Consider the following 14,360-nt stretch of genomic DNA (forward strand, 5'->3'; position numbering starts at 1 on the left):
AAAGCTGTTCATGAGCAGGTTGGAAGACAGACAAGGCCTGTACACAGAACCCTTCTCAGGCAGCACGTGTGAGCCAGAGGCCTTGCAGAGCAGGAGGGACTCACCATGCATGCACTTGCAGCAGTGCAGTTCCATGGACCCGTGAGGATTTGCAGAAGTCGCTGGTTGATGCACTTGCAGGAATCCCACACCAGGTGATCTCTTAAGATGACAGAGCCTGTTGTCCAATGTGCCAGACTGGATACTGGGCCAAACAAGGGAATTGGGATCATAGCCTTGATTCCTCCCTATGCTCTTTGCAATACACAAACTGCAATAACAGCATTCAATCTCTGTGAGTCCTTTGTTCCATCCTGGGCAGTAAAGTGTGAACCCGGAACTGTTAACACTCTTTGATGAACACTAGCCATTAATTTTTCATCTCTTCTGTAGTACAAACACCAATTTGATGTTCCTTCTCTTCCTTACTGCTGAGATCACCCTTGAACACCCACCTGGACACTGAAAGTCATGCATGAAACGCTGAGATTTAGCACGTACTGTGGGTTAAGCACCCATTTCTTGTTCCCATTTCAGTAGGATACACAGAAGAAAGACAGACACATATGAATACAAAACCAGGAGATACTGTATGACAATTTTTTATTTATCAGTATCAAATTACATAGCAAAGTAATGAATGCAGTGTCAGATCACCTTTTGAATACTGTAAATACAAACAAAATCCACCATATTGCTTATTTATCCAAAGTAAATTAAAAGTTTAAAAATGTGCGTTTCAGAGATTCCATTTGGCATATCCTGTCAATATATCCTGCATAAATATTTCTGTACCTCATTTTCATTATGTGTACCTTAATGTAGCCTCTAGAAAGCTCACATGGAGGAGATAGGACCTATCTGTATGTTTATTTTCACCACCAACTCATGCATCTGCCCTGAAATCACTGAAAGTACCTATCTACTAGCTGACCTGACAGATAAAAGTGACTGTACCTACAGACCTACAGATGTAAGGACAGATAAAAGTGGCCAGACCCAAAGCTACTGCCATCAGTGCAAGATGGCTGAATGCATGATATCAGCTGTGGATCAGGTCTTTAAATTACTGGCAAAGCAGTGATGTACTTTCATGGAAGCTGGGCTATCTGATGGCCAGATCTTGTACACTCCGGAATGTATGGAAATTCCTGGGATATTTACACCACTCTTTACACAGGTCTGACTCTGCTAGACAGAAAGAACAATTCCCTGTTTATAAGGTTAAGTGACAAATAAAGCCAGGTCTGTTGATTTCATGTAAGTTGAATAGGATTTGGCCACAGCTGGATACAAACTAGATAATTCAACAGAAGTATTTTAATGGTGCTAATCAGCAGTGTCATTTAAATGGGACTTCCTTGGAAACTGTGTAAATAGAACACTTTTTCCTGATGGATGAGATAATAAGCTTCACTTAGCACTGTTTCCAGAAGTTAAGACTACTGAGACATGGCAGATGTATGAAATGGAAAACACCATAGAAACATGTATTTTGTTTAGAATACCATGAACAGAAGTACAGAAGCGTTGATGCAGGTACTGGAAAGGTAAGGAAAGGGAAGGAGGAAAAATTTTAGGCAGCAATCCCATGGCAACACAGAAGTTACTCTTGATCCCTCCAATTCACCACTATCAGTGGAAGTCAGGCTTCTCTGGGAAGGTGCAACCTGAACGCTTGATAATTACGCTGGCTGCGTAATGTCCAGCCCGGATGCACTCGGTCACCGGCCGGTCATAGACGAGCTGGGACAGAAAGCCTATGGGACACAGTGGGAGAGAAAGAGAAGGGAGAAAATGGTCAGATTAGTTTTTTGAGTGTATCTGTTTGTTACAGGGCAAAGCACTGAAATACTGGCCTGCCTGTATGTACCCCTGCAGCCTGGCCAGCTTAAATTGAGAATCACACTTGAGTGACCTGCAGGGCTGGAGTGGTGCTGCTGCTATTTCTTTCTGAAGTCTTCACTTGGTAGCTTCCAGTAAATTAAAGATTATCAAGACTGATCATTATTAGTGTTCTCAAAATGATTTTACCAGCATTCTTGCTCTGTTCTTTATGGAGACAACCCCTGATTCCTCAAAGAACATTTTAAAAACAAAGAAGCAGTTTTGCCTGCTGAAGAGAGTTCCTTCTGTTCTTACTGGCTACAGCTACAGCCCCACACCACTGTGTCTAAACTTTTCTCCAAAAGAGAGAAAGGCATGCAATGAGAAACATTCTATTCAGAGTTACAGGTGCTCACAGTGCAAAGAAGGTGAAAAATTTTTACCTGATGAGAAAAGTTAGATGACATCTGCTGCCATTGATTATGGGACATTGAATCTAAGACTTCAGCAACAGAGGGTACCTCTGAGCATGTGCAATACCCCCCTGAACAGCAAACAGCAAACCAGGCGCCTCTCAGAATTGGGGCATGCAGTTCACGGCTGCAGCTGGCACAGCCTGGCATGCACAGCTTGGAAAGCCAGGAATCACTGGGAGCTGAGTGCTCTGAAAACCTGAGCACCTCTTAAATGAATAGAGGCAGGGAATCCTGAAAAGGTACTTGGAGAAGTTAAGTACAAGCAGCACCAGAAATTTTATGAATTGAGTCCCTCATTTCTGAAACATTTTGTCTTGCCTGAAACAATTGTGATCAAAAGTGTGACAGAACTTATGGCAGAGGTGAAATATGTATTTTGCATTTGGAAGAGGTCTTCAAGATGTGAGAAGTAAACTTGGTATCTTATAATTTGCAACTCTACTCTGTCATTCTAGAGGTAATATTTTATTCACTTTTATCCTGTTTTTAATATGTTTCAGATGTATCTCTCTTCCTTGTCCAATCGCAGAAGGAAAGTGAGACTTCCCCAAGAAAATCAGAATTCTAGCAAGCTGAAAGATGTTCTTTTTAAAGATTTCATCCACCATTTCAAGTTTCTGTCATGCTCAGGCTTTGGGCCTTGACAGTACAAATGCAGTCTTGAAACCATGTCCCTGCTACGTACTGTGTAACTCATAGGTACCAACTTCTGACATATTGCAAATTTTGTTTCAAAGCTGATATGTTTTGCTAGCTTGCTTCCATATTCACTTTCTCTGTCCATCTGGGTTACTATTGGGACAAAGGCTCTACATTATATTGTGATGTTCTCATTTAACCTGTGCTCCATTTCTAAATATTTCCTTTTGTGGTATGTTACAGCATAATTTTAGAAGATAATAAAAATATTTCATCCTATGCAATGATGTCTGCTCTTTGCAGATTAAATATCATGTAAAACAAGAAAAATAAGGTTAGATTAATGAAGAATAATACTGGTGGGCAAAGGATCTGTTTTCATGAATTACTAATATCTATCTTGGCTTCTTGGTCATGACTGATAGTGAAAAGAAGCCTAATTGATATATAGTTTTCTCTAAACCACACCAAATTGGAGAAGAGTTTGAAACTACAAAATCGATAAATCAACCACTTTTCATTGGAATATGGAGGCCATAGAGAGTAGGCAGATGAGGTAAAAAAGGAGAAAACTCATATATTTCTGACATCAATACTTTTCTAGAACTGCATATCGGCTGGAATTTCACAGATATTGACTGACACTAGCTGGGAAAAAATGACTCCTTCACCAACAAAAGGTAAGTCCATAAGCTCAAGTGAAGAAGACAGGAGTTATCAGTATACAAAGATAAGAATCTGAAACAGGAAGAAATTGTGCTGTGAGTTCTATCACTGATGGCAGTCAGGGATGACAGACAACACAACTGTGGCAGGATGGTCCAGCTGCAGTAGTTGGGTAACAGTTGAGAAATTCAAACAGCATGCCTGGCAGAAATCAGATCGTTTCTGAATAACGAGATGAAAATGGTCTGCTCTCCATTAAATTAACATGCATTCTTAGGAGAAACTTTCTTGGATATGTGGAGGGTGTCAATCATTAAATTTAAACTGCCTGGGAGGCAGGAGCTTGCCAGTGTGCTTCTGGGTGGTTAAAACTTGAGAGCAAGTTGTAACCATATGTAAAATGAGGCTGTTCAGACAGTCCATTTCTGACTCAGTAAGTATGAAGATGCACTGGGCAGGTCTCCAAAGGCAAACATGGGGCTAGGTTTTGTGCAGAGCATGAATTCAGAGAGAGGTTTATACAAGAAAGAACAACTGTCCTCTACATTTATGAGCAAGGCATCAAACATACATGAAGATGAGAAAATCCACAGAGCGAAGGACCATAAAACATGAATTACTTTTCAGTCCAACTAGACTGACACTGTCACCACCTCCCAGGCTCACTGTAGTTTCAAGTTAGTATGACTCTTTTGTCTTCAGTGAAGCTACTTCTTATTTATTCTGATCTAAGTGAAAGCAGAGTCAGGTGAAAAAACATCTTGTTTTAATTGGGGATAGAAATGAGAGCTCTCTGTGATTCCAGAGTGGTGCAGAAATGACATTAAGTACAGCTGTCATATATGAGATATGTAGAAACTGCAGTGGGGAGTTTGCCCTCAAACCATTCTCTTGTCTGCCGAGTTTCTCTTAAAAGGTATGTGTTTCATAGATGAAATGGAAATAGCAGTATCTGACACAATATCGCATCGAATGACAATACAAACACACATATCACAAACACAGAACTACATCACATAGTAAGACTAGGCAGTTGGCAAAGCAGACCCCGAGGGAACACCAGAAAGCAGTGTTGTTTGAGCAGAGAAGCAAAGAGCTCTATCAGGTTGGATGCCTTAGCTGCAGAATGTTCTTTTCATTCTTTTCTGTTTTTTAATGCAGTAAAAAGCAACATGGTCAGAATATAATTCAGGGTTTGCCTCCCCCAGTGTATAAGGTACCGTCATGCAAACCCCATGAGTCATACTCTCAAGGCATGGATTCAAATCTGAGTTCCAGCTGAAGAAGTTACTCCCCCATCTGTTTTTCACCATGCTTCTTTGCTGCTGGTATAACCTGATACCCTATCAAAATGAGCCAGAGCAGTTTAAACAGTAGCTGTTTAAACAGGGGATCTTTGCTAACCCAGCTGATTGAAACTGAAGTGGGTTAGTGAGCACTCAAACAGCCTGACCAGTGAGCAGGGTGGTGGAGGGAAGATTAGAAGCAGTTAAAGGCTGTAATCTCTTTAAGGTGCCATGACTGGAAATGCAAGAAGATAAGTGAACATGGCTTCAGACTTACTTCACACTCCTCCTACAACTTCAGACACCAAAAGGGCAGGATTGAACTCTGATCCTGTATCACAGGCCTGGGATCACAGACCTAGATCATCTCAGCACATACTAAAGTAGCTCAGCATCTACTTCATTTCTGTGTGGTCTGAACTAGTCCCTGGCTATCACTGGAATGAAGTGCAGAAAGCAGTAGTATATTTTGGCTACACAAGACAGCCTCACTTCAAGTATTTTACCAAAACAACTTCAGGCAATATTGTTTACCATGTTTTAACTGCAGCTGTTCTGCAGTAGCATTTCTGCACTGCTGAAGCTGTGGATGGTGTTGCAAGCATTGTGCACCACTCTTGTCACACTAGAACACAAAGGCAAGAGCCAAACTCAAGGCTTTCCTGTCTACCTCCTGCCTTGTTATCCAACATGTTACCTGTTTATGGAGTACGGCAAAAGGCAGTTGCAGGATGTCTAGCAAGCCACCTTGATGTAATGAGCCAGCCTGGTAAGCTTTCAGAGTAGACTGGGATGCCTTTTGTCCTTCACAGGCAAGGATAGCCAACTAACCACCTTGCACCTACTAATAGTGAGAACTTATTTGGAACTGGGTCCAATTCATCCCACTTATCTTCCTAGAAAAAAGACAACTTTGCTTCAAAAGTTGCTTTAGAGTGGTACAAAATGTATTTGCATTCTCAGATGACAGAAGTGATTATAACATACCAATAGCTATTTTTGGCCCTTAATTATTTCTTTTCTGCTCAGTTGAGAAAAGCGACTCTGGAATCATTTTGCTCTGAAAAGTGTGCCTGAAATATTTGAGAGTTAATCTTTATTCTCTCCAGCTTCCTTACTACATATTCTCAAAGACAATGTTTGTAATTGTTAGGTCTGCAAACAGAATGAGGGACAGAAAAGTGAAGTTGCTTTCTTCCTTTTTTGTGCTCCCCATCAAACGGAAAGTCCTGTAAGCCAGGTGTGGTGCTTGAGCCTCACATGCAGACCCAAACAGAGGCCCTCACTGAGACCAGCTCAAATCTCTTTGGGGATGTCAGTGTAAGTTTAAGAAGACACAGCAAGACAGTCCACTGACTGACACAAAAGATGTTGTCTTCATTTTGTTACTCCTAAGAGTTGAGTAGCACTTAAAAATCATTAAAGGAGAACCAAATTGATTTTCTATCAAACCAGATATTTCAGAGGCAATTTCACTGAAACCAGTGATTTCTTTGAAAGTTTTATTTCCAGATTATTAGTGGCAATTCTGAATGAACACTTAGCCCTAGTGCAGTTGGGCACAAATGTGGGAGTCCGATGGTGGAGATTTAAAACAGTTCTGGTCTGCTTCAGTAATGGTTTAACAACACTTAAAAACAGCTCATATTGAAGCCAAATGTTTCATTTCAAATTGTACACTTGACAATTAATTTTAATGACTGTTAATTACTAATGCTGGCTGAAAATCCATTTATAGCCTCCGACACCCAGCTCCCCCACTACTCGTCTTTCTGCAGTTTCTCTCACACTTCCAACCTTTACAAAATGCCCATGGCAAAATTATTTTTTTTTTAATGCAAGACAGAAAAGCTGAAAAAATCCAATTATCAAATGCATCAATTATAAACAACTACAAGCTGACCCTGAGTCAGAGCCCCTCAAAACCTTTTTGCTATGTGATTTTCCCAGACAATTCTGCTTCCATATGAACCCTGAAGCATATAGTCCATGCTAGCCAGGCCATTCACCATCAAAATTGTCCCAGCCACAGAAAGGATCATGACCAGCTGAGCTGCCTCCTCTTTTTTGTATTTAAAATTTCTACAGCCTAATTTGTGCACTGCACTTTTTAAAACGGTGTTATTCCACCACGAGGACAGTTGCAAGCACCTTTCCACACTCTTGTTCATATACCGAATTTATCACAGTTGCTGGAACACTCATCTATTTTTATGTGATTCCACTAGATTTCCAGGCCAGGAGTGTGGGAAGATGCAGTTTTCAAGAAACATCACCCAGTCAATGTACAACCTTGTAGCTGATACAATTGGGGTTTTTTTTGATGTCTTAGCACTGTTGGAGTGGGTTAATGTTGTAGCAGGAGCCTGGTCAGTTGTAATCAGGTGGCTGGCAATGCTGCTGCCAAGAGCCAACCAGCCACCCTAGATTTTGTAAAAGATGTTGGCATCAGTTGATTCTGCAATATAGTCACTGAACGACCGTACGTCAACATGCTGAGGTTTCTCCTTTTTTAATTTTGTGGCAGATGGTGGATATTACAGCCAAGAACTGTGGTAAGCCAGAGGCCCTGCCCATTGCTATCAAACCAAATGTTGGCTATTCTAAATGGAAACGTTTTTGATTAAGGGTGGGATTTGGCTTCTTTGGTTTTCATGTCTTTTGGCACTGTGGTCTGACACATCAGACTTACAGTATATAAGACAAATTAAATGTAAGCATCTTCAAACATTCTATACTTCTTTCAACCTTCATGCACTTTAGCACTTTCTCTTCAAAGTTTACTGTGAGAATGATTCCATACATGTATATATATGTTATTAACTACAAATGTATATGTATAGAAACATGTGTCTTTTTCTCTCCTTGAAAATGAAATGGCTCTGTGCTTATACAGAACTGTAGTGCCAGGCTAATTACAATTGAGAGAAAAAAGGTTACCAACCCTTCCATAAAAATGGTCATTTAAGATGTATATCTAACAAGTGGCAACCTTGAAATCTCTCACTGAAAAGAACATTAGAAAATCCTTTCTGACTACACCACTGGAGGAAAGTTTTAATAAAAACTAATTAAACTACAAAAATCTCAAGTGGTTAACTGATTTTAGGGGCTAAATTTCTGGCAATTCTAATTATCCTCTTGTGGCTTCACTTAGTGTTTCACAACCATGACAGATGACAATGAAAAACTGCAGTTAAATTCATCCTCCCTGACACCATGCTAAGCACTAGCTTCTCCCTCTCCAAGTAAAATCAATACCATGTTTGAGTAAACACGTTTACAGCTTTATTAGGATGTCTTGCTTGTTCTATAACAGCGACTTGAAGCTGTGGTAGCAAATCGACTCAACTCAGTTAAACCTAGAGAGCTGAGTAAGAGGCTCATCGATAAGGTTGTTATATAAATAAACTGCAGGAGACCAGAAAGCTGGAACAAACAGCCTGGTAAATGTCAATATTTTTACTTCCAGAGAATGACAAAACCATGAGATCAGGAATAAAATGTTTCAGAAGTCTATATTTACTTTATTTATAAAATGGTCATGTGCTAAAAGCATTTCACGGCCTGTGTACAAGAAACTTCGTATTTTATAATCACCAGTGTGAATACTAAACCAAGCATGTTTTAAGAAAAGCAGTGATATTGGTATTGCTATGCCTATCCCTCTTGTTTTTTTCTTATTTACAGACACATTTTGAATGCATTGAATTTCTGTAAGGATCACTCAGATGGGTGTATATCTTCCTCACTCTGAGGTTATACAGTCATTTATGGACACATGCAAATAATACAACTTTGCATTTACTACACAACTATGAATAAGTGAAAGGAGTGTTTTCAGTTTAGCAGCCTTTTCCTGGAATGGAGAGGAGGTGTTGAATACACAAAGAAAAAAAAAGAACGCGGTCTCTAATGCTTTAAACCATTACATGTGGAAAATGTTAATGAAAGATTTCTGCAGAAATGTAACAATAAAAAAAAAGAAATAAAACTTCATTACATCCCTGTTATTCCAGTAGGAATCAGTTACTCAAGGCTGAATAATTTCATGGCATTGCACATGATTGCCACTGTTTGGCTCTACTAGGCCAGCTCACTGCAGCTCAGAGAACAAGGTGTCATCATAGTTCCCAGGCATCTGTATAGGTGCTCAGGCCCACTAGAAACTCCCTCTAAGGAAAATCAGCAGTCTTGGTTCTTTGATGCTTTCATTCAAGTAGGAACAGTGTATGCAGCTCTGTAATGCTTTGCTCCTGAGAGCTGTGCCATGGATGAGAAAACAGACCCTGAGGTGAAGCCTACTTAAATTGATGTGAGTTTTCCTATCACTGCCCTGTGCCTTGACTGCATACTGTCCACCTTCAGAGAGGGAATGGCTCAAAGCTGGAGCTTTGTTATATTTTATTATAAATATAAAAAGTGTTTTATCCTCTGACACCCTTCCACATTAATCATCCTCAGTGGACTCTATTTATAAAATCTGTTGCAAATAACTTCTATTAAATTCCCCAGCGCATCTTATTGTCCAAGAAAAGAACCATTTCAGTCTATAATATGCTCCAAGAAAGATGTGATAGAGGAAAATGATAGCAAAGTTATAACTTCTCATGGTTTGGTCCTATTTTTCATTTTTAAGTCCACATGATGAGCTTTGGGAAATTTCCTTTAGGATCAGAATCTGGTTGCCTTAGGCTTGTCTCCAGCAGCCTCCAGGGGAAACATTTGATTAAAAAAAACCCCTCCAAGCTTACAAGGAGTATTCAAGGCACTCCATGTGCCAAACCAGAAACAGGTATTTTCATTGGAAGTATCTTTTCTATTTGAAAAAAAAACAACTCTCCAGAATGGTATTTCTCTTTGTTTTTCCTAAAAGCATTTCCTAGAAGTGTTCTTCAAAATCTAAAATTCTTCTTAGTAATTTTTGAGACAACAGACTGAAATAAGCTTTCTTTTATTAGCACCTGGGGAAAATTTCTGAGCCTCAAACCAGATCTGTCATATTGACACTAAATGGTGCAGATTAGTACACTTACTGCTTGGAATAAGAGGAAAAGAACCGTGCCAATTTACTACAGATATAATGAAATTCTAAGGATAATAAAATGGAATAATATGTACTATCCCCGACTCAGTTTTTAACATATATTCAAGTGCAAAAAAGGTTACACAAACGTAACTTCATGGCCAAGATTCACATGCACAAAAGTTAGGAGATCTGAAGTTGCATTTGCAGAACAACCACCTCTCAGGAGAGTTTTATTTGCAGGTGTGCTTCCACACAGCCAAGCCAGCAGTATGCAAAGAGAATCAAAAAGCAACCCAGTGCAGTGGGAATACAGGAGCTAAGCAGCCTATGAATTTCTTGACTTTTGTGGGCTGAAATAGGAGCATTATATTCATAATGCTCCTATTTTAATACAGTGACACTTAATATCTTTTGCCTCTTTAAATATCGGTTACAGTTCTGGATTGTTAGCAAAAATTTACTGATCACCAGTAACAGTAATGTCCCTTTCCCTGGAGTCAGAGATCAGTGTCAAATCAACCTACAAGCACTGCTACTACCACAGCTTTTAACCGGGACCACGTTTTTTCTTTTAATTCCTTTTTACTGCAATCTTGCCATCTTCCCACTTCAAGTATGAGCCCATTGCAGTGTGGGGGAAGTGAACAAATTCTGGGAGACTTTACCATCCTGTTATATAACAGAGCAGCTGTAAGTGAGTGACGACTCAGCTTGTGAACACCACAGCCTTAGAAGTGTCCTTATGGTCACTGTGTCCATGTCCTTAGCACCCACTGAAGCAGGTTAGATGTCAAATAGACAATATATTTCAGTGTATTTTTATACCTCATTGAGTGGTGTTTTATCTCCTGCGAATATAGCATCAGCTTAACCTGACACATCATTTCTTAGGGGACTATATCCTGCCCTGATTCCCAGGGGAATGTTCTTGATGATCCAATCTGACGAGTGCCTCTGTCTCTACTCAGAATACATTAAAATAACACAAAAATATTGCCAACAGTCTGCAAGCAAGGTAATAGTAACTCATTAAAGTAATTTCTAACCTTCCACATGAACATTTTCTTTATCATTACATGATTTTCTAACACATGACACATTAACATAAAATGAAATGTTATGAGGGTAGGGATAGTAGGCATGACAAAGTATTTTAAACGGTGATGATTTGCTTTGAGGCGTTAAGTCAATTTGTAATTGTCCCATAGCTATTACAGCAAAAATTGGAACTTTATAATTGGTTTTGAAAATCTGTTTTTAACACAGTAGGTTTGTTTTTTAAAATGTACACAACCTATTTGATGTTTATTTTTCACAAAACCTGTCCAGAATGTCACTGAATTTATGGTGAGGTAAATTAGGCTTTTTAAAACCCAATTTTGCAAAATATTAATCCTCTTGCTGTGTACTGAGGCTCCCTAACACTGACGGTGTCACTGACAGGAAGAGAGACACAGAGACTAAAGGAATCAGGTCCTGCTTCAGACTAATTAGAAACTTCTGAGGGTTTTTTAATTCCATACACTGATCCTTTTAAGTGGATCTTTTGCTTCTACATGTTATTTAAGAAATGACAGCAAGTATACTAACGTTTTGCCTTACTTTTATTCTACTATGTCTTTTTCTGGATTGCCTTTCAATGGAATAGGTGAAAATGTGAACTACTGTATTTACTTTACCATATTATGATAAAAATACATATATAACGAAATTAGGAGGAACAGTTACAGACCAAGAGAAGGGTAGCAATTGAAACAAAACAATGAAAACAGAATAATCACAATTATACTTTGACAACACATGCAACCAGGTTTAAGTATAATGTCAGCACAGAAGAGGGTATTCTTTCCAAGGAAATTATTTTGAATGGATATTGGTGAAAAAAGAAGTAGGGAATTAAAAAAGAAACAGATATATTCCATGTTTTTTTCTGAGTGATATCTATTTTTATGGGTTTGTTTAAGTAGCTGCAATTCAAACTGTGGCAAATTTCAAAAATGAACCAATACTAATGTTGAAATTACTAGCAACTGGCTACACTATTGATCAGAATAATGATGTGCCTCTAGCTGAGACTGAGAAATTTCAACCAGGAACATATAATCTGGTCATTTTCTAGTTTGCAGAAGGTCAGTTACAGAGGTAAAATGATCATCTAATAGCCTGGGTTTATGTGTGATGTTTATCTGAGAGAGTTCCGAATGCCATCAGAACACAGGGGTGGTAAGTCATGGACACGTCGACAAGTTATCCCCTAGCAAGGAGAGATTGATGCCCTCTCTGCAGCTCAGCTATTATGCTCATGTATGCTGTTTATAAACCAGGAGTAGTAAAGACGGGCAAAATGGGCTGTCAGTCAAAGGGCTGATGACACTAAGTAAGTATTCTTATTTCAAAGCTTCCTATCTCATCCGCCATGATCTCAGCAACAACAGGACTGCTCAGAGGCAATTAGCCACCCATGTCATACAAATGAAAACTAAGAGAGTGCTGCTTTCTGTTATAACAGTTATCTTTAAAGAAAAGACAGAACAATTCAAAGTAGTATCCCCTCTCTCTTTGCTGGTGAAGATAAATTTTGTAGCAAAAATCAGCCATTACAAGTTACATGCACATACATATTTAATTGATATCACCAAAAAATATCCCTTGCTCCCAGATGGCAAGTAAAACTGCATCTCAGAGCTCTGGTGTTATCAGAAGGGAGTACTTCACAGCAGTGAGATTTTATCCACTGTATTTCTCTCTATCAAATGTGATTAAAAAATGATGACAACTTCCCAAGGTATCTTAAACAAGTAAAGACTGCTATAAGTGGATGAAGTAGCTTCTGATATCACACTCCTGCTGTTCAGTAAAGAACTGTTCCTAGCTCCTTGAACGCCCATTTCAACAAATCTAGAATGTTCTAGGGGTGGTGAATTCTGGAGTAAGAGCATCCCTTACAGCACAGATTTATACAGAGAGAAAAATACAACAAATAAGAGAAATATTTTAGTGTAAACAAATTCTTCCTCAATCTTCAAGAGCCCTAGAAATCCATTAAGCAACTTTCTTTTTAATATAGTCACAAGCTTACTCATAATTTAGTGCTCTGAAAAAACATTCAAATCTGCCTCTGCTGAAGGCATTATCAGATCTTTTTGCATGTTCAGCACTCCTGGAATAGTCATATAGGAACTATACATAAGAGCTTATTTCATTTCTCACATGTGCACATGCCTCTATACACACAATTCTTTCACAAGAAATACATAAGGGACTTATTAGACTAAGTCATGATACAGTCCCTCTTTGCCCTAGAACAGATTTATTGCAAGAAGATGGAATTCCCATTCCACGAGCTTCATTTTTAGTTCAGTCAGCTCCTACTCTGGAGCCACCAACATTGCCCTCTGAAGATGACTGAGTCTGGATTTCCAGAGAAGCAGGAACTGGCACCTGGGAACTTAATACCTATAGGATTAAAACTCATAGGACCATAACACAATTTAGGTGGGAAGAGACCTCTGGAGGTCACTTGCTCCAGCCCCTGGCTTAAGGCGGGGTCAACTCAGGTAATGTCAAATCCCATCAAGATGATTTTTTCATTTTAAAGATCACTGGGTTCCTTCCATAAACGATGGATTCTGCAGAACAACAGCACAAGAATTATTACATTGGTTTCAAATATGTTTCCATTTTTAATCAACATTATACTTGTTTAAATCCACCAGCTTCAGCCAAGATACTCCAAAGCTATCCTAGTGCATTCAGAAAACAAAACGAGACCTTTTTCCAAAGAGGTTTCTGAATCAAACTTTAAACAGTAGAGGAGTAATAATGACCAGTTATTCTGTGTACTATGTATTCTTTGTAAACCTGTATTTTTATCTCTTGTACTGTAATTTCATAAATATGCATTCATGTATATGTACATGTTTAATATACTCAAAGAGTGTTTCACACTAAAGATAATATTTCAATACTTCAATAATGTAGAAGAATACCAAATATCACTTAGTTCTGAAATCAAAGCTGGATGCCACTCTATAGAAAATCATTTGCATTTACCTCATGAACAGAGGCTAAAATTTGAACAATGTGAGAACCTTTAGGCAAACTCCTACAAGTCCAAGGTCTTCATCTAATTTGTAGAGACACTTATATAAAGACAGAAAAATAATGTTTGGAATTAACCTCTCTATTAAAGATGAGGAAATGGCTTTACTGAGACAGTTTGGCTCAAAAAGAGTCAAAAAGAGGGAAGTATCTTCACTAAGCCCTGTGGTCCCTAAAGAGGAGATAAGGAGGCCATGAGGCCCACTCACACAAGGACACATAAAAGAGGATGACTCCTCTTTTGCTGCTCTCCCTGTGTCTATCAGAGCAGTTGTCTGATAGTTGAGACAGGAGTTG

General features: G+C 38.9%; 1 protein-coding gene across 2 annotated transcripts in view; it reads right to left on the reverse strand.

The window, feature by feature from the left end:
* Window positions 1–625: 625 nt before the first annotated feature.
* The window catches only part of ADK (adenosine kinase), a 272,458-nt gene continuing 258,723 nt past the window's right edge, over window positions 626–14,360 (reverse strand). For both annotated transcript variants that reach the window (XM_069019342.1, XM_069019343.1), the window contains exon 11: window positions 626–1,799. In XM_069019342.1, coding sequence (XP_068875443.1) covers window positions 1,675–1,799 — 125 coding nt within the window. In that variant the 3' untranslated portion in view covers window positions 626–1,674. The remainder of the gene's footprint in view (window positions 1,800–14,360) is intronic.

The sequence above is a fragment of the Aphelocoma coerulescens genome, chromosome 6 (genome assembly GCF_041296385.1).
Source record: "Aphelocoma coerulescens isolate FSJ_1873_10779 chromosome 6, UR_Acoe_1.0, whole genome shotgun sequence".
NCBI classification, from domain to species: domain Eukaryota; kingdom Metazoa; phylum Chordata; class Aves; order Passeriformes; family Corvidae; genus Aphelocoma; species Aphelocoma coerulescens.